The following is a 20,237-nucleotide window of genomic DNA, read 5'->3' as shown; positions in this document are numbered from 1 at the left end:
CTTCTGTTTGTTAGTCTTATAATGATTTTTTTGGGGCAAAAGAGGGATGGACATTTTTTTTTTTTCTGGAGGTGGACATTCCATCATAGTTTCAGCAAAGCTATCACTAGGAGGGTGTGCACACTACAAGTGTACAAGTGTAAGTGGCAACTGATTGTCAACCTAAAGTCCCTGATTGGCTGTTTTGTTATGTTTTTTCTTAATATGGGGCCACAGACCACAGATCATCATGCACTACTGTCAGGTATGTCACAAAAAGTGGTCTTGCGTTTTATTGCAAACTCACACTTTTACCAAAGGAGTTTAAACAGTGCTTCTACTTTCATTCCCAGTACTTTTTATCACAAGTGGCTGTACTTGTACTTAAGTCAAGAATGTGAGTATTTTTTTGCCACATCAGTAATTGTGACACAAGACATCCAGTGCCCAAAACTCGCGGAAATCACGCTAGAGCTCATCTTTTTTGCAGTTGTGCCAGTCGTTAATGATTTCAAAGCTGAGCGCATCATAGAGGAATGTGTCCAATGTTATTGAGTATTCTGTGAGTGTGTGCGTGTGTGTGTGTGTGTGTGGGGGGGGGGGTAATTGATTATTTGTTCCTCTCTGCTTTGCTTCTCCCTGCGGCAACATGGAAGTGGGCTGGGATGATCGCACATGCTGCTGCCGCACTAGGTGGTCTGCATCTTGACACCTAAACATGTTTTAATGTTGATCAAACTAAGCCCATTTCTCACCTAACAATTCTAAAAAGTGAAAGATACATATTTATAGCGTCAGCGGACACTCCAATGACATTGTTTGCAATGATGTAAATTGCATTGCGTCATAGTGAAAGTCGTTTCTACTGTTTTGGTTATCTTTGGTACCTTATTTGGCGACTGGAAAGCGGTAAACTATTGAACGGAGATCTTATGGAACACTAAACTAACCCCCAAATAAATGTAATATTGTCCTGACAATGGAAAGTGAGTCTTCTAATGATTCCCAATCAGGTTTGCGTCGCTGTTTTGTGTCCCATGAGTGCAGTGAGTGGCCTTGTGAGACAAGAATTCACAGCAGCAACAAGCACTAAGTCAACCAGAATGGGGTCTAGAAATGGTGAGTGGGGTGATGAATTATCTCCCGTCTATGTAGGACGAGCCTGTCTGCAAATTCTCAGCAGCCATAGAAAGAAGGCCTCCCGCTTGACGATATTCTGGGTCAGCGAGCCTCAGGGGGGGTGCGGAGAAGCAGAGCAGACGTGGCCTTTTTCGCTGGCCGTGCGGCACGCTGTTTACATCCGCGAGGGCTTCTAAAAGCACATCGTGCAGATGTTTCCATATTGTACATGTAGCATGCTCGTGTTCTCCCATGAAGTCAATAACAGCCTGCGGAATGTCAATATTAAGACCAACGGTCAGCAACATGTCGCAGATGGTTCCCATTGTTATGTTCATCTTTGCTTTAATATGTTTTGGAAATACAGTACGCTCGATAAATCAGCAAGTACACTCCAAAGTGCAAAACGCTAGCTCCGTTCATGATGTATGTCTCGTGCATACCACTGATGAGACCAGTGAGTCCCAACCTACTACTGCAGGAAATTCTCTAATTTCACATAACGGGTCACAAAAGTATAATTTATTTATGACATTATACCGTGTATACAATGTATCTTTGTTCATCTATCTGGGCCAGCAACATATCGTGACAGTCAGAACAATTAAATGCTCTTCCACTTGAACCTGTCTGTCCACCTGTTGCCATACATGTGGGCAAAATGTTGGTACAGTAGAAAAATAATAATAAAGCAAAAAATATATAAATACTAATAATCGTGAATATCAGACAGCGATGATTCAACAGGATTATTTTTAAAATGAAATATAACAAGGCCGGACAAAAATGGGAGCACCCTTAGCTTCATCTTTTGTTGAACAAAATCTTTTGAGGCAATAACCACGTAAGGGTAATTGTACATAATTTATCGCTCTGTGCTTTTCGATCAACTTACTGGTGAGACACTGCAAGGACTTCATTTACGTACATAGCGTGCAATCAAAGTAGTTTATCATGCCGAAGAAGACCGGCTTGTTCCTTTTCGCAGCCTTGAAGTTAAGATGCCAGCCTCTTGGCTTATCCAAAGTCACTTCAGAAAAGTCTGATGTTTTGATCTTAGCCGTTCTTGAGCGTCTTTAGCTGTGTTTTGGGTCATTATCCTGCTGCAAGACCCAAGGCCTGCGACTGAGACTAGGTTGGCAACAGTCCCATGGATCTTAAATTTCTAAATAATATGTGCCGTTGCCATCACAGGGGCTTCACGCTACTTGGAGATTTTGTCGAGAATTGTATTTGTAATCTCCTGAGCAATGCTTTCCCTCGCATCCTCTGGTCCGTGTTTTGTGTGGTACACACGATGTCACCAAAATGGCCAGCGACTAATCGGGACACTTTAAATAGGCCAACTGACTACTTGCAAGTTTGAAGACACTTGTGACGGTAATTAGAGGACACACCTTGGTTGAAGATGTCACTATGGTCAAATGATTTCAATCTTTTCTTGGGGGTACCATCGCTTTTGTCCAGGCCTGTTTCAAGAATGTGTTCCTGTTGACGCATAATTCAAAAGAAGTGTATGACGTCATCGGTTAATTTTCATTCTTTTTAAATTTATGATTACGATGATTTTTTTTCTTACGTTCTTATTATTTTTCAGAAGAGTGCCAACAATTTTGTCCAGGTGTGGACAACAGAAGAATAACTTTATGTTCCACCACTCAGGTCCACACATTTGACAATGAGCAGGTACATTTAAGAGAGAAGATCATCATCATATTTCAATACTCGTACAGTAAATATTTTTATGACATCTTTTTTGGTGGTGTGCCGTGAGATTTTTCTGGCAAAAATACAAGTTGGGAAATACTGGACTAGACTATACAGTACAACGAAATGCTCTACATAAAAATCGATGACTATGGCTTGTTTGGTGAAGGTATAGATTTTCTGATGTAGTCCATTTTGTATCAGTGCAAAAAAAAACAAAAAGGCATCAAACATTACAGTACAAGACTTTAGATGCATCATTTATATAAATGAAACCAGTCATTGTTAATACAGTCATGAACACTAATAATATGAAGGTGAAGATTACATTTTCTAAAAATGTCTTGGAAGGAGAGCTGCGCATTCTTAATTGTTTTTCCTCACGCCAGTCTAAAAACTGACGATGACCCACCATGATCTGCCGTCAGCAACTGTGCTGATCAGCCGGCTGATAGAGATCGAGGTCACGTCACATGACTGGCGGGTATCTGGGCCAACGCATCATGTGGTGCACAGCATCACACCTGCTGCAAGGTTGCAACAGTAGGCAAAAGTGTCCCCCCCCCCCTTTCGCAAAGAACATAGTGTCTTTTTCAATACTTTCCTGCAGTATTGGCCGAGGAAGTTCCAGTTTGCAGACATAATCAAAAATTTTTTCCCCCTCTTTTTGGGTTCACACTTTGTTGTTGTTGCTTTTGGAAGAGCGGAATGATCTGGTCCTATAAAACAGTGGCTTCCTCCATGGCGTTGACCCACCTATGCGAGAAACAAGTTGCACATGAGGAACAAGAACAATAACAACACTAGAAAAAGAGATCCAATGTTGCCATCTGCTGGTTATAGTTAATGTCTTTTTTTTTTTTTTACTTGCCCAGTTTAATGATGAAACCACAGTTAGCCAAGACTTTTGTCCGCATATTCTCATTAAAAAAAAAATAAAAAGAAAAAACATAACCAACGGTGCTTCTTGTTAGGATCCCCGTTGACAGCGTATCAAGTCAATGTTGCTCACAAAGTTAAAATGCACATGCTATATAAATCAGCATGTATTGTATTGTATTGTATGACAAAAATATGCTTTTTCGGGGAGGCTGGAGTTGAATCGTGGAATTTCGAATCATTTCAATAGGGAAACGACTTTTGAGAAGTACGACTTTTTTAAGAATGTATTAAATTTGTGTGCCAAAGCACCACTGTATTTAAAAACCAGAAAACAAATCTTAATCCAGCAAGGCTCTCTAAATTATTCAGATATTTTCTCCAGATTTGTCCAAAAAGTGTGAATCGTCAGTACGAATTGCGTCATCATTTGAAGTGGATCGTGGCCCATTTTCCTCACCTCTGGGCTGTGTAATTGTCCTCCGCTTTAAACGTATAGTACAAAGTGTTTTTGTGATAAAGCTGGAAAACATTAGAGGTGTCGTCATCTCCCTGGTGGTTGTCCGGTAGCTTCACCGTAAAGCCCAACAAAGGCAAGCTCTCTGACGCCACCTTCTCCTGTGGAAACAGCATCAGAATGTCCATCATGTAACGACTCACACTGCATCGAATGCATTTTCAAATGTTCTATACAGGTTGAAGGGGAGTGCATGTGTCCCCTCACCTCTTGGCCTCTGTAGGTGTAAAGCACCTTGTCTTTTAGGAGGAACCACAATCTCTTCCAGTTCCTCTTGCTCTTCTTGCTGCGGTGTAGACTGCCGCTAATAGAGCCCTCATCCGATACGGTCACCTGTGGAAGGAGTTATTAGCCTTCGCGGTCCTTCCGTTTATGATCACCGTGTCTGCGTCTCTTCTGCACAGACAACAATCGCAAGTCATTGTGGGCGGAGACGCACCTGGTTGAAGGTGAGCATGCCTTTGCGATGCCTCCAAATGTTTGGAGGGTGGATGCTTTGGAACACGGAGGAGAGCGGACGAGTGGAGCGGCTCACACGAGGGCTGCTCTTTGCCGGGAGGGCACACGTGTCCTCTCCTGCAAGGTAGACGCTTTTTTAAACAACTGCGGGTCCAAGTGAAATTGATGATTCGCTTCTTTAAGGCGTGAATAAGAAGGGTTGTGATCAAACGTTTTGTACCCTGGCAGAAGTGGTGAAATATTGGTAATGCAGTATACATCATATAACGAAGAAAGGGAACTCAAATGTGCAAACGTTACTGACTGACAATTTATGGCTGATATGAAATATAAATGTATTTTATTGTGTACTAATGGGTAAGCAGTTCAGGGTGTACCCTGCCTACTGCTCAGAGAGTGGTGGCATAAAATCCACCACGCCTGCCTGTAACCATCGTGAGGATAAGCGGCTCTGATAATGGATGGATGGATGAATGTTTAAATTGACATATGCATACAGTGGCCAAAACAATAGGGACCCCTTACAAATTTAATAAAAAAAAGATTATGATCCACTTTGACATACAGTTTAATGGTCAACTCTCATGTCGTAATTGTCGTGCTACTGCATCTAAGAGATATTTCGAATTTGTTCAGTTTTGGTATCACACAGCAATGAATCACATTAAATCAAGATACGTTTTTCTGGGCTCACCTTACTCTTTACTTTGCACAACCAAGTATTATTATTTTTTTGATACAACCCGTAGAGAGAAAAGGCGAGGTAGTGATCGCAATTATTAGAGTGCAACTTTTCACACCTCTTTTCTTGAGCTCGCTGTAGCAGTGGTCACACACTTTGGCCATACGCTCCTTCATGTACTTGAGTGGATATCTATTCTTGGAGCAGCTCCTACAAACAATCTGCACCGGAAGGAGGGCACCGCGAAGAGTATAGACATAAACGAGCAAACAAGGACATATATGCACTTTTATGACGTGACATATTTATTTGCATTGCCACTCACCCTTCCACAACTGTGGCAGTGATGCCTACGGAGAGTCAGGCTGAAGTCTGACGTGCAGTTCATACACATCATCACTTGAGACACTGGAACAAGTGTGGGCGGCTTTTCTCCTAAGGTTACACGCAAATGATCTCTGGTCTGGACACACACACACACACACACACACACACACGCACGTTAGTGAGTTCATCCCAATGTGTTGCATAGTACAGTATCGTGACAGTGAAGGGATAGTACTCGCTTACTTCTCCCGAGCAGGTGTTGAACGGCACAGATCCTTGGTTGTGTTTACTCACAGCGCAGCTCAACGTGTAAAACCAGTCCTCTCTTTCAATGAAGGAGCTGTCAAATAATACAACGCAGTCTCACTCCAAACATCGCAAACTTTCATTCATCCTCACCACGAGGAATGATCATACAATGATCATCTGCGTCTCACCTTGCAGACAAGGTAATGGAGATGTCGTTTCCCTCCATCCTCAGTGCATGCTGGACATTTTCGATGATGGGTTTACTGACCTAGGCATTTGATTGCCGATATCATGAAAGGAACAAACTGTACTTTTCTTTCTTTCTTTCTTTCTTTTTTACTCTTTATTTATTAGTGATGAGTTGTGGTGACAAATAAAGACAGAGATGTAAAAAGTTTTTTTTTTTTTTTTTACCTTCAACCCAGTGAGTGACAGCGTGTTCTTCAATCTGTATTTGCCATCCTGTTGCGGATAAGTGTAAAGTAACATATCGTTCATCTGTAAACATGAACACAGGGACAATAATAAATCAACAGACAGACAGCGGAGTAAATACATTCGTGCAGAATACCGAAAATCACGAGTCATTATTATATCGGTGCAAGGAAGCTATTCTCCATTAGGTGGCAATGTAAGCACTTTATATTGGATAGTGTTGGATCTCTGGCTGAATCCGAGGCCGATTGTTCTTTATCTAGCGCAGACTTTACTCATTGGGATCTTTTTGATACGTATATAAATGTATATACACTGTGTTGTTAACCTCTGTATTTCATCAAGTGGATTTGAGTTTTAGTATCAAGAAACTCAAGCTCCAGCAGGCATTTTTTAGTTTGCTGTGAGTAATCAGAGCTGATAAAGATTGATCACCGACAAGGTGCAAACACCAGCAGGATAGAGGACAGACACAACAAAAAATTTTATCACCATTTTTTTTTTGACTGTGTGTTTGGGAGTCCTAACAAAAATGTTAAAACAACGTGCAGGGATGAAAAGCACTAAATTTTAATGGTGCTCTCATTTGTCCCAAATCCCAACAAATAGAAGTGACGAGCATACTAAAAGACATGTGAACTGAGACGGACGTTATGCTTCTACAAGTAATTAAGTCTCATTGTCTTGAGACTTAATTACCATTGGAGGTGGTTTTGATGATCTTTACTCTGCTGTCAGATTTTTTTTTTCCCTCTTTCTTTTAGGTGTCTCAGGAAGTCAGAATCCAGAAACATCCTGTCAGGAAACTCTGCTCTTAATAAAGCAGTCTGCAATAGGCCAGAGGGAAAAAGGTTGGCTCCTACATGGCAGTATTTCCACGATCACGGTTGCATTATCAAGCAAATACAGAGGTGACTTGATTTACAAATTCAATTCGTTTGGTGGCAACACTCGTCACTCAAAACATCGGATTGAATTCGATCTCTGATCATCTTAGATCATTGAGATGAATGGAAATTCCATTAGGATGTTCCAGGCCCCCATAAAAGGCTGACAAAAAGATTTGTGAAGTGCTTGTTAATTTAAAAAAACAAAACAAAACAAAAAAAAGAACCATGACATTACAGTTTTGCAATAAAGCAGCAAAGTTTGAATTAAATTGATTAATGTCAATGTAATACATGTAAATTTTTAATAAGTTTAAGAAGCTGTCATTGTGCGGCCACTTCTAGTGTTTGCGCATTATGTGTCTGTCTATATGTATTGTTGCACCATTTGTATTCAGATATCAACTGCCTAAGGCTTTAGAACACGGCAAGATAGATGCTAAAAATCCTCTGAGAAACGGCTCATATTTCGAAAATGTCTTGAATTGGGTTACTCATTTCTGTACAAGGCAATGTAAATGTTATTAAGTGTTTGATGCCCGAAACTAAGCTTGTCTGTTTCCACAAGTAACATTTACCAAAAACAGATGACGAGGCTGTCGGCTCCTCCTGCTGACCTTCATCAGGGTGCCCTCCTTCACAAACACCTGACACCAAGAAACACAATAAAAATGACACACATTTATTAGTCACTTAGTGATTGCTGTTGTTAATATTGTTTTAACTCAGGCCAAAAGGGGATTCCCAGCTGAGTCATTGTGTTAAGGCCAAAAGGCGTGTGGCCCAGTGTGGACTGAAACAATGCAATATTATGAGAGTCATACCCGACCAGGCTGCAGTAGGTCCCGCTGGCCATGAACACTATATTCGATGTTGACCAGACGCAGCAAGTTCTCCTAACACGAACAAATAGAAGACAAAGACATGAGTAGAGCTTTGTCATCAAAAGTACTTACAGTACTTATTTTTCTCAAAATGTTATGACACATTGAATGGTACAGCGTCAGATTTTGTTCTTTTGTTAACAATCAAAACACATACAAAGTAATCAGATTCCCATTCAAGGCACCCCTTGCATCGACCAAAAGCGTCGCTGCTTACTATCAAAGTTAATATTTTTTGCACGGACTAAAATCCTTACAGTACCGTATATAGAAGTAATAAGTCATAAGGTTAAAAAAAAATGAGATGGATTGGTTCACATTTGTTATTTGTCACCCAAGTTAAGATAGAGTTCTTCTTTTTACACTTGTATGACATCGTTTAATGAAATGGATAATGTAATGTAATGCAATTTTCCTAAATTTCTCGGTGAAACATGCAGGATGTGGGTATCTATACAGTGTATACAATTAAGATCCACCTAAATGTGTCTCCACAATTCTGTACTTCCAGGTTCATGGTGCCCTCTTGAAACTTCCTGTGACCAGCACCATTGGTGGCCATTTAGGAGGTGATATGTAGTGTCACTTCCAAGAACTTAAAGCAAGAGCAAGCCGTTTTTTTTTTTTTTTGTAGCCGTGCTTTTCCAAATGTGAGGCTTTTTTTGGGCTTGCTCCTTGACTCTGAACAAAGGAGCAGCTCATGGGAGACTCAAGGCAACAAGAGAGCTGTGCATGTGTCCAGCAGTGGAGCATTGTTGGAGGTAACGTTGGGCTCAGCGTCCTGCCCACTCAGGGTCTTGAGCCACGAACACATTCACATTCTTCATTTCAGAAAAAAAATCTCTTTCCTGTTCAGCCTTTTTTAGTACTCCCTTAAAATAGTCATGCTGTCTTGGTGCACTTCTTCCATTTGATCATTTGTCCGCATGTAAATAGGAATGCCACAATACGTGCAAATATTTCAAAAATAAATCAACCGTTTTCAAATCAGCAAATCTCTTCTACTAAGATTATTTTGGCAAAAATCAGGTTTGAATTACAATACAGAATAAACCATATTATCAGAGTCAGAACATCATGTATGACCGCTATACTATACATGATACTCACCCCGCGTCTTAAACTGTCATTTGCCTGGTCGGCAATGTCCGCCACTATCACGACAGCAGCTGAATGAGGTCAAGCAAAAGGGAGGAAAAAAAGAATAAGAATGTGACATGTCATGCCTGCATTAAACATTTTTTTCAGCCACTGGGGAATATAGCTAAAGGTTAACAGTGATTGTCTAATGGGGGGCAGGGGGGGTCATCAGCACATGCCTCATTCTTCATGTTCGCTCTGTGTGTGTCTTTACCAGATTTCATGTTTCACTTTGTTGTATGTTATGCAGTATGTTGAATGAACGATGATGTATCACAATAAGTCACTGAAGTGTGTCCATATGACATTCGGTAACTCTGACAGTGTCAAGGCTGTGCAACTTGGTTTCGGATCTGTAAAATTCAGCTTCACGTTTCATTTTTTTTTTTGCATTATTGTACTTATTGTGTTAATCATTTTAGCACAAAACAAATTGCTGACTACATCTTATTATTGTGTTGACAGTGTTGATGAACTGCACTACCAAAATAACAACAAAAACAAAACAAAACAAAAAAACAACCAAAGGATTAGAAACAGCTCTCATTATGATGCAGCGCTGGTCTACACCACTGCAAAACTACGACCGCAAGAGCAAACCGATTGCTTGGTTCATTCCCACGCATTTCTTTTATGCATGAAGCGCCTTGTTTACTTGTTTGCTGCCACAGTGATGATTTCCAGTCATTGCAAAAAATAACCACTGGTGGCTCACCTTCTTTCTAGTAAAGTCATCTAAATTGGCTCTCTCAAGGCCACCTCTCCATGCCAAATGGAATAAATTCCCCATAAAGTCGCGGGCAACAACAAACAAACGTAGGCCAGTAAAACTCCCATGTGAGCAACAGCTTGTGTCCATACTGGCTTTATTCAGCATGTTTATTGTACCTTGGGTGTCCTCGTATTCTTGAGAATCAGGGGAGAGGTTATTCAAGTAATCTGAAAGCAAGAATGACAAATAAGTTTACTTATAGAATGAAAAAAAGTGAACAGATTTTTCAAAAATATAAGTTCAGTCACCTGTTAGGATCATGCGGTACTGAGCCACACGCACGATCACCTGCAGCAGTTGTTGCTTAAGAGAAACTATTTGGCCAGATGGATTCTGCTGCTGTGAACACAAAACATCCTCTCTGTAGTACTGCGGATACACGAGAATATGACATGACAACTGTGGACAATCAAAATTGTATGAGACTGCTTGCTGAATGTGAAAAAAAAAAAAAAAGGAAACAAAGAGGAACTTTTCAGACAGACTTTACCACAAATTATTTCAGTTTAAGACAAGGCCAATGACACAAAACGACTTGCATCCATCTATTTTCTACAGTGGTTGTCCTGAATAGGGTCACGGGTGAGCTGGAGCCTATTACAACTCACTTTGGGCAAGAGGTTGGGTCTACTTAAGAGTCGTCACATAACCTAACATGCAACCCATATAGACAAAAAAAAACCCCCAATTTTGACTGCCGTTGTCAGAGTGGTAGACAATTCCTCATATAGCTGCTGAGAGTGTTTACTGTGCCTCATTGATACTTGGATGCCTTCGAATTTCATTTGTCATTCGTATTTGCATTTGCGTCCACCTTTGTGACAAAATTCAAAACTTCAGATGATAACGGATGTCTTGCGGACGGCATTGTGTGCCACAGAATAAAGGCAGAGAGGGCTGCATGGGGGAGAAGAAAAGGCAGCAAGGGAGTGACAGGCCATTCTTCATGGTTAAAAGACCTTTACAACACAGGAAAGTCAGTATGCACGCGGACGTCGAAATGTCAACTGCGTTAAAAGCAAGGTGTTACTGAACCAAGGAGGGAAAAAAAACACAGCTGAGTGCTGCCCTTTGACGGTCTGGAGGAAATTCAATGAAGAGTTTTTTGTGCACCGAGGAAGGTTGAACTTTGTATTGTTATGTAGGTGCACCACCGTGCTACACCAGGGGTGTGCAATATATGGCCGGGGGGGTGGGGGGCGGGGCCCAAATGTCCGTCTATGTTGTTTAATGCAGCCTGGTTGTGGTTTTGACATTTTGCCTACAATTGGTCAATTAAATGTATCTTCATTTTATGGATGTTGTGTGTTGCAAATAGTAAAAGTGTGATAGTACGACATTTTTTCCCCTCCATCTTCAAATTACCGAAGCTCATTTCTGCTAGAAAACGAAAAAAAAAGGGGGTTCTTTTTTTTTTTTTACGCACTGGTAGAAACTCACAATATTTTACCACACACAATATCTTCTTAAATCCTTTAAGGACAACGAAATCTACACATAGTCCAAGCTTTGTTTTTGGTGATGGACCTAATGCTAAATCATAATTATAAAATATTATTTCAGTCTTACAATTTAGAATCTGACTTCCCTTTCCCCCCCTGTACCCCTCCAGTGATTCTTTTCTTTTACTGCCAGAAACATGTTAGCCAAGTCCATAGTAGCGTGAGTGTCTTGTGTCACCCCAATATCATTTAATGTTCACGAGAGACAGTAAGTTCTAGTTCAGCGGTCCCCAACCTTTGTTGCCCCACAGACCGGTTTAATGTCAGACAATATTTTCAGGGACTGGCCTTCAAGGTCGGATAAATCCAACAAAATAATGTGACCTGCATGAAAACTGTGGTATTTTCTAACCATAATAAATGTGAATCATGACACGAGAACCGTCCTATCTGGCCGCAACACTCTTTGGTCACTATGGTAACGTTTAAAGGTGCCTTCAAAATAAGATAGACCGCAGATAAAAAGTCCATTAAAAATACGGGCTTGGTGCATGGGAATCTCCCGTTGAGATAAATCCGTATTTTAGGTAGGACTCCTGATACTGTCTTTTAAATGTTTCCTTCTTTTCCTTGAAAGTCATAGGCTCCTTTTCTGTCTCCTGCCTGGGCCTTTTGCCCTTCCCCCAAAAAACTTTCCAAGACCTTTGTTTTTAACTCATCTTGCTAGCTCCTGGGTTTCATTTTAGCAGTAACCTATCACGTGACCAAGAAGCGTGCCATCACCCGTGTCAAGAGAGACATACTGTAGACAGATGTAACAGAGAATTTTTCAAAATAAAAAAAAATTCCGAAATGAATAAAACGGAAGTAATGTAAGTTATTTATCCTTTCTGCGCGGCCCGGTACCAAATGACCCATGGACCGGTACCGGTCTGCGGCCCGGTGGTTGGGCACCACTGTTCTATTTCACTCCAATATGTTTGATGAGGTTGAGGTATTGCACCCGATTCTCATTCAAACATGAACCTTGCATCGTGCATGCTAAAATGAAGGACTCGCGTGTTATGTGTCAGCGATGTACTGACTTCAAACTGGTGGACGATGGCCGCAAATGCAGCTGAGGTTCGACAGCTCTCCTCCAGTAGGTTCATACTTCGGTCGTAGTGGCCGATGTAGGTGGTAAAGAGCAAGAATTCTGCCTTCCTGGAGAGGAAGATGTCTGCGATCTTCTGGCTCTCTTCCCTACATTGACAGAGGAGAAGAGGCAGTGTACGTCAAGCTCTCCGAGTTCAGTATGCGCAATGGAGACGTGCGTTAATTCCTCACCACTGCCGAGTTCGATTCTCCAGCTCGGTGAGGATTGTGCGGTGCAGAAGGTAAATATCAGGCAGCTCATTGAGAATTTCACAAAGTCGTTTTTCATCCAAAGCAGGCTCTCCGTCATCCGTCGCTGCAGTGCCAACTGCTTCCCGAAAGTCCTGTGGCACGAGGGGTGACGTATTTTTTTTAAATGTACACCCTCTTCATTAAGAAATGTCCAATTAAGGCACAATATTCTTTTGCGTATTTTCACTTCATTTATCTGCTGCAGAATCTGCTTCATGAAGCTAACTAGCAGATTTTCTTTTAAAAAAGGAAGTGGAAAAAAACCTGACTCATTAAGACCTCATTAAGAAAATGACGTTAACACTGGCAATGAGTCTTTTCAAATGTCCCTTAATGATAACAAAGTTTAAAAAAAAGGGGGGAAAGCAGATTTATACTGGCAATTTCTGTCATTGTACATTCTAAGCAGAGGGGGAGGAAAGTAAAGTTAAAAAAAAGGTCCTTAAATCCAGAGAAAAGAAAATGAATGGATCCATCACTTACTTCCTGGAGAAGCTTGAGTGCTTTCACATGTCTACAAACAGAAAAATACAGAATGAATTGAGCAGTTGAGTTTGAATGATGATGAGGTAACTTACAACATCTCAGTGTCGAGTAGATCCATTGCGATGTAAAAAGCTCGGGATCGACCGTCGACCTGTAAAGGGTTGAAATATGGATTATAACCCCATCGTGTTACATGCACAACACCAAAGTAGCAAATGCATTTTGGCTTTCCTGAAATGGAACAAGTCAGCCATCTTGTAAAGTCACAATTTTAGGCAAATTCCATACCCCGTATTCCGAATGAGTCGGCCCAAATTGAAAATGGAAATGTTTGTTTGGCTTGCCTAGCAACAAGTGATCACGTAAACATGTGACATGACCAGGACTATGTGCACAACTGTGCTACGCTGCTCTCTGGAATACATTTCAATGAAATTACAAGTCATAATCTGTCCAAATGTACCTGTTTATCATAGTTGCTTTCACCACCTGCATCTTCCTCCTCTGACGTGCGTCCGGCATCTTCATCAGCTGTTGAGGGTCCATTGACCGTACTATCCGGGTCGCTTTGTGGACCAGCAGCAAGTGAACACACTTTGTAGGCTTCTGTATAAGCACTGCAGAGACGGAATGAAGGATACTTTGTTTGAGCAGTGCAGTTCCATACAGCAGGAAACTACAACCGCGACAGTATTTGTAAAGCAATGGCAGAATTTCATATCATTTTCCAATGAATGTTTTGGTGATCTCTTTAGATTATGTAGGTGTCCAGTCGGTGTCGCGACTAACGTGTTCTAATTTGACAATAAATCATCGTTTTTATTAGCCTTCCAAGTCCTTTGTGATCCCCCATGTTGAAATATCACCACAATAAAAATTGTGAATGTTCGAAGCGAGTGAGAATAGTTGAAACGTTGCAGCTTTACTGCGACCAATAAAGTGGGCTCAGCAAGGCCTGGAGTGGCAGCCGCACTCAAGTGGAGTCTGCTGGTCCTCCTCTACAGGGAGCCCTCGGTGTATGTGCTGACTGGCTGCAACTCGACAGGGAGTGTACGCCATATGCAAATAAAATGCCTCTTTACATTGCGGCGTTGATGCAATAGTGATCGCGGCAAGCATCAATGGATTTCAACCCCACTGAGATGCAAATGAGCGACATATGAACAACATATGCGAGCGTCATTATAGCACCACGGCTCATTACTGACGACCAGATCAAATCTTTGGATGAGTTACCAGAGGTTGCGCGAAGCTCAAACGACATGTGGACACTTTCTATATTGGGCTAATGTCGAGTCTATCGCCGATTTTGTCACTTCTTAAATGCGGACGCAGAGGAAAACATACTGCCATAAAACTTGCAAGGAGAGAAACAATTCATTCTCCGTCTGCCTGGTGGTCATGGCTGAGTGTGTTAAGTCTGAAGCAGCTGCTCATAGTTTGCTTTCGGGCTATCGCACAGCTAAACTTAGCTTTGACTTGCAAGCAAAAATGAGCGAAAATGACCTACGGATGTACGCGGCAAAAGCAACTCAAGACACACCACAACAAGCAGCAGTTTGGCAGATAGTGAGTAATTCTTCCCAGAAATTGGCTTCAAGCTGTTTCTGCCCACTCCACGTTGGAGTTTACTGTTAAACAAAGACAATTATGAGTTGTGTATTTAAAATAAATGCATAACTTTGATTTAGGAAAGTCTGCTAGCTTAATGCTAACACACGATACAAAATGCTATAGTAAAGCTAACGAATAGCATCGAGTGTCATAGTGGTATAACCCTTAGGTGAAGCAACAGATATCTGTACACAAACATTGCAACAAGACATGAAGACAGATGATATGATAATACTTACAGGCATATATTCTTTATCCTCTGAATGGGAGTGTGAATAATTTAGGACACGTTTTATAGAAATTGCATGGATGGACGTAAAAAGAACAAGAGATAGCTAGATCATTTTACATTTACTAGCCGTATGAACCTAAAATGTACGACCAAAGTAAACTACATTTATTCACACCAACATTCAACGCATGTGTCTGCGCTACTAATTTGAGAGCGCGTGACTTGTTTCCCTATACAGTACTACAGACAAATCATGCAAGCAACAAGATGAACACAGTAGAATGCAGAGAAGAAGATACGATCTTGTGCTTCTGAGTGGACTAAGAAAAGCAATGGCTCCAAAACGCTGTGACTATTAATCATTCCGAGTGGACTGCATGCCTGCATGGATATGGCCAGCAGGAATTCAAGGCAGTAAAGGGGTGGGGTGAGCGGGTGATAATGTCGGCGCAGCTTCGCTGATCATACCAATAAATGCTCTTTCAGCTATTTGTCTCACACACATGATTGATGAATGACAACATTTCCCCAACAACAATAAAGTGTTTCAACCCCAAAAAGCTGAGGAGAAAGCATGTGCATGTGTCGTGGTACCACGATATGCATGCACCCTGTGTGCAGCTGTATAAGTGATGTCAAAATATTAAAACATCCTGTGCACATGTAAAATAAATATAGCACGCATGCATCCTGTGCACACGTACAAGCAATGTACATGGAGTGTTGCGTGTGACTGTAGTAACATTAGTAAGTGCGGAAATACGTGAAAATTATCCCAGTGAAGCTTCGATGCTGAGATTTTGCTTCAGCGTTTTTCATAGTCAAATACGTTGAATTATTCAGTTCATCAGTGCACCCCTAATCGCAGGGCACATCCAGACAAACAAGCATTCATTCTAACATTCGCACCTTTTCATGATTTAGTCTTCACTTAACCTAACATGTTTTTGAGAGGAAAACCCGCACGAAAAACAGAAGACACAGAACCTCAGCATGTCCTAACTCACAGGTGTCAAAGTCAAGGCCCGGGGGCCAGATCCGGCCCGCCAGGTCATTTTATGTGGCCCGCGAAAGCAAATCATGTGTGTCCACTTGCTAAAATCTGAACCCTAAATGTCAAATCGTCATGTGTAATAAATAACGTTGAGATTTTGCTTCCCTATTTACACTTACTTGAACAATAATTTGAACACACTATTATAATCGACTTGACTTTCAAAGATTGATTTCAAAGCTAGTCGTCTATTAATTTGTTGTGTACAAGTAATCATTTTTGTGGTTTCACTGTCATAACGGCCCTCCGAGGGAGGACGTAACTCCAAATTGGCCCGCGACTAGGATGAGTTTGACACCCCTGTTCTAACCACTCGTACATTTCCATTAGTTTCTATGGTGAATAGTACTGGAATTGGAACAGGTCCGAGGTTCTCAAAAGGATCCTGTTCAACCTCCCTCTGTAACTCATTACCGTCATTCCACACGCAGCACAACTCACCTCTCTTCTTCCTGCTCAGATGACTTAGCTTTGACGTTAAAGCCAGGGAGGCTACTCATATCAACGTAACCATCCGTTTCATTGGCAGACGACAGCATCCGCGTGGGGCGCTCAAAGAAGTCTCCCAAAGGCCGCGGTTGCACGGCCCTCCACTGGGGGACTTGAACATTCTCGTAGTCCGAATTAACAGCGGGAACATTTTCATAGTCTGAGGTATCCGCATTGGGGAAGGAGATGGAGCGAGGCTTGGTAAGAGGCAGCGGTGTGAAAGGCACACGGGAGCGCTCCTCAAACGACTCCACTCGCACCACGCTGCGATTGAGGAAGGCTGCCGATCTTCCTGTTCTTGTGGCGTCCTGGTAGAACAAGAAGGCAGGCGCTGGCTGAGGTGATGTTTGAGGTTGGCAAGTAGAGCGATGGAGGAGCCGCGGGGAACTCGTAACACTGTGTCCTTCCGGATCCAGCAGTCTGCTGGGTGTCACGTGGCTGGACTCTGTTGAGGACTCGGACGAGGACAGGTTGGAGGGCTTGCTCTCCGCTTTCCGTCGAAACTTCAGCATCAGGAAGCGTTTAATGGAGGATTTCTTCTTTCGGTTTTTCTCGGAGGATTCCACGTCAATAAGCAGTGAGGGCGAACTCTTGGCGATGGGTCTCTTGGTGATGTAGGCCAGCTCAAAAGGCGGCGGGATGTCCATTACAGACGTGGGTGTAGACAATCCACTGGATGAAAGAGGTGTGCATCCAGAGAACCTTCCACAAGGAGAGCCTTCGGGGTCTCCGTGGGCACAAGCAGACGTGGACGTGGAGGACGAGGCATACAGGGGCAGATAGTGAGGCTTGGGGTAGGCCTTCAACATGGGGCTTCTGCTCAACACGGGTCCTTTCTGACCGAACCTGGGTCGATGTACGAGGCGCCCTCCTACCTCGCTGTCCATGTGACGCGACAAGGAGCGAGAGCATAGTCCCGATGTGCTCCTGCTCAAAGGAAATACGTTTTCACACTCGGCGCGATCATCTCCAGGATCCTCGTAAAGGTGGTCGTCACTGATGTCTGTATCACTGACGTCATCGCCCAAAGCATGCCTGAAGAAGTCGGGCTTTCCTGGTACAACCAGTTGATTTCCCACGAAAGAAGTCGTCAACGAATTATCAGAGGTGCAGAGCAGACGGAATTTGGGTTGAGAATACAAACGATTCAACAAGGCATCTAGTCTGTACTCTTCACTTGTAACAGACCTACTTCTCTGGTATCCTACAGGGTCTATTTGGCCTTTACTCTTGTGGTACTTCTCCGACAAGAAACCACCTTGTCTCGGTGATGAAAGTGGACTGCCTGGTACACCACAAGCTTTATTTTGATTTGGGATCATATCTTTCTTGATAATGTCCGCTGGAGATACATAATAAGGTTCATGGCTTTCATAGTCTTCCAAGGCGATGTGCCTCTTTGATTCATGACAGATCTGTTTGTGGTCACCAATTTGAATGGTGGGGTCTTCCTCAAGGGCGCTGAGCTGCGGATTTTCACCATTTCCGTGGTCACCCTTGAGGCTCTGACAGGGGATTCCATTATTAGAAGTGGATGCTTCTTGGCTGGGTTGACTAAGGACATCATCATTGAGAGACTCGGCTGTGTGGTCCAATTCTCCCCGCCTCGGCGGTATCTTCTCTATCCTGGCCCCTTTTTCCTCATCAACGCTGTTTACGGAAATGTCTCCCATTGAGAGGCCATCCGTGTCGGCCAGCGCCTCGCCGCCATCCTCGTCCATGTCCTCTGTCACGTCTGTGGTGTCAATCATCTCCACCGCATCCTCCGAGTCAACGGTGAGCCGGTCGTCGCTGGTCCACAGCGTATCCAGGGAATCCACTTCCTCCGCGAGGGCACTGTCCGTTAGTCTCCAGTCCTCATCAGTCTTTGGAAGTATCTCTTCTTCCTGATCAAGTTGGTTCTCACTGAAAGTTTGTCTTTGTGATGACACTTCATCTTGGTCAGAAAATGTCTCTCCATTGAGACCCCCGTTAACGTATCCCTCTGGGATACCTGAAAGGAAGGGTTCCCTGGAATGGAGCTTCAGAATAGGTTTGGGGGCAACGGAAGGTTTGGGACCCCTGGCTGCGGACATTAGCGTCACGCGGGTGGGATAAACAAGCGATAGCTTTGGAGTGACACGGGACTCGTTGGTGCAGTCTGAAGGAACAACAGGAAAAGGAAACGGTAAGATGATGTACCTTAAAATAGATTGCAGCTCACTCGAGGGGTGTCCCTGAAACGTCAAATTGTAATGCGACCCCTGCGTATTCATTAAAATTCTTAACGTTTTGTGTAACTGTCAAGTTCAAAAGTGTAGATTTGGTTCTTAAGGTATATTTGGAGAATGCTTGTCCACCCTTTGGAGGAACAATAATGGAAGGGATTTCCCTGAGTGGCTTCCTGTGATTCAATGCCCCTTAAAGCAACTGCTCATGCATTTAGAATGCAACCACAGGACTGTATCGTATGTAATAGACAGTGACAAATGGAGAGCAATGTATATGTGATAAATGTGTTTCATTTGGAAAACATGAACACTCAGAGGAGGAAGCTAATCATGGCTTTCCTAATTTACATTTTAAAGACAACTCAGCTCAGTATATAAATTCATTCATATTGCTGCAAAGTAAGCAAAGGCACCAATGGACTAAAACCAACTTAGTATTAAATGTTGTTAAATTCGTTTTTATTCAAATCTACAGGGCTTTAAAAAAATATGAAATACATATACTGAAGAAGTTGATACTCCAGATGATGAATGCAACATTTACAAGAGCGTCACTTGCATTGTCAATTAAATCTTTAGCTTACCTGTGTTCATTTTGACGAAGCTAACGTCTCCCGCCACATGTCGTCCACAGAAGCAGCTCTCACTCAATATGAAATATCACGAAAAGAATAAAAGTGTCCAAAAGACTCAGCTGGTGTTCGCCGCTTCCTCGCCATCCAAGAGACGCCGCTGCTCTTCATGGCCACACACACACACACAAACTTCGTGTGCGTGTGGGTGTATGAGTGTGTGTTAATGGTGGGCTCAACTAAAGTATTAAACTCGCGGAATTTATGGGAAAAAACATTTTACACAGACACAACATAGCTGTTGAAATAACAATCAACATAAATAAGTCATACAAATTATATTTTTATACATGCGAAAATACATGAATTTATTTTTATTATTATTACACATCATAACACCGATTTTACCTCGGTACATTTCACTATTTTTAATAACTATCCATTATTTGACAAAATACATCAATATTCAAGTATAATTTCTAACCTGGAACGCTAACTTTTGTTACCTTTGTTGACTGATTGGCTGAGAGTTATCACATGGTTGCCTACCTTATGTGGCAGGAACCAAATATGGACCTTTGTTTTATATCACTTCTCAACTTAACTCAACTGTATTTATAGAGCACTTTCAAACAGCCATCGCTGCATACAAAGTACTGTACATTGTACTTCCTTTATACACAGCATTCAAAAGACAAATACTACACGACAGAGAC

At 42.2% G+C, this 20,237-nt stretch overlaps 1 protein-coding gene across 2 annotated transcripts; it reads right to left on the bottom strand.

Moving 5' to 3' along the window:
- Positions 1 to 1,519: 1,519 nt before the first annotated feature.
- Positions 1,520 to 19,687, bottom strand: fgd5b (FYVE, RhoGEF and PH domain containing 5b). 2 transcript variants are annotated; one of them, XM_086118782.1, is made up of 21 exons: positions 19,534 to 19,687; positions 16,692 to 18,879; positions 13,814 to 13,967; positions 13,443 to 13,501; positions 13,348 to 13,378; positions 12,805 to 12,956; positions 12,564 to 12,720; positions 10,285 to 10,375; positions 10,153 to 10,203; positions 9,235 to 9,293; positions 8,065 to 8,136; positions 7,819 to 7,887; positions 6,333 to 6,416; positions 6,107 to 6,186; positions 5,913 to 6,009; positions 5,668 to 5,805; positions 5,461 to 5,563; positions 4,641 to 4,777; positions 4,409 to 4,534; positions 4,145 to 4,302; positions 1,520 to 3,561 (listed from the first exon to the last, which is right to left on the bottom strand). In XM_086118782.1, the coding sequence occupies exons 1-21, from the start codon at positions 19,541 to 19,543 to the stop codon at positions 3,525 to 3,527; spliced, it is 4,053 nt and encodes a 1,350-aa protein (XP_085974908.1). In that variant the 5' UTR covers positions 19,544 to 19,687; the 3' UTR covers positions 1,520 to 3,524. The 2 variants fall into 2 exon arrangements, with proteins under 2 accessions (XP_085974908.1, XP_085974910.1); XM_086118784.1 differs by having other exon boundaries at positions 4,436 to 4,534.
- Positions 19,688 to 20,237: the final 550 nt, after the last annotated feature.

Source organism: Hippocampus guttulatus, chromosome 8 (assembly GCF_054856545.1).
Source record: "Hippocampus guttulatus isolate MCC_2025c chromosome 8, RoL_Hgut_1.0, whole genome shotgun sequence".
NCBI classification, from domain to species: Eukaryota; Metazoa; Chordata; class Actinopteri; order Syngnathiformes; family Syngnathidae; genus Hippocampus; species Hippocampus guttulatus.
This window is presented reverse-complemented; position numbering and strand designations above follow the sequence as displayed.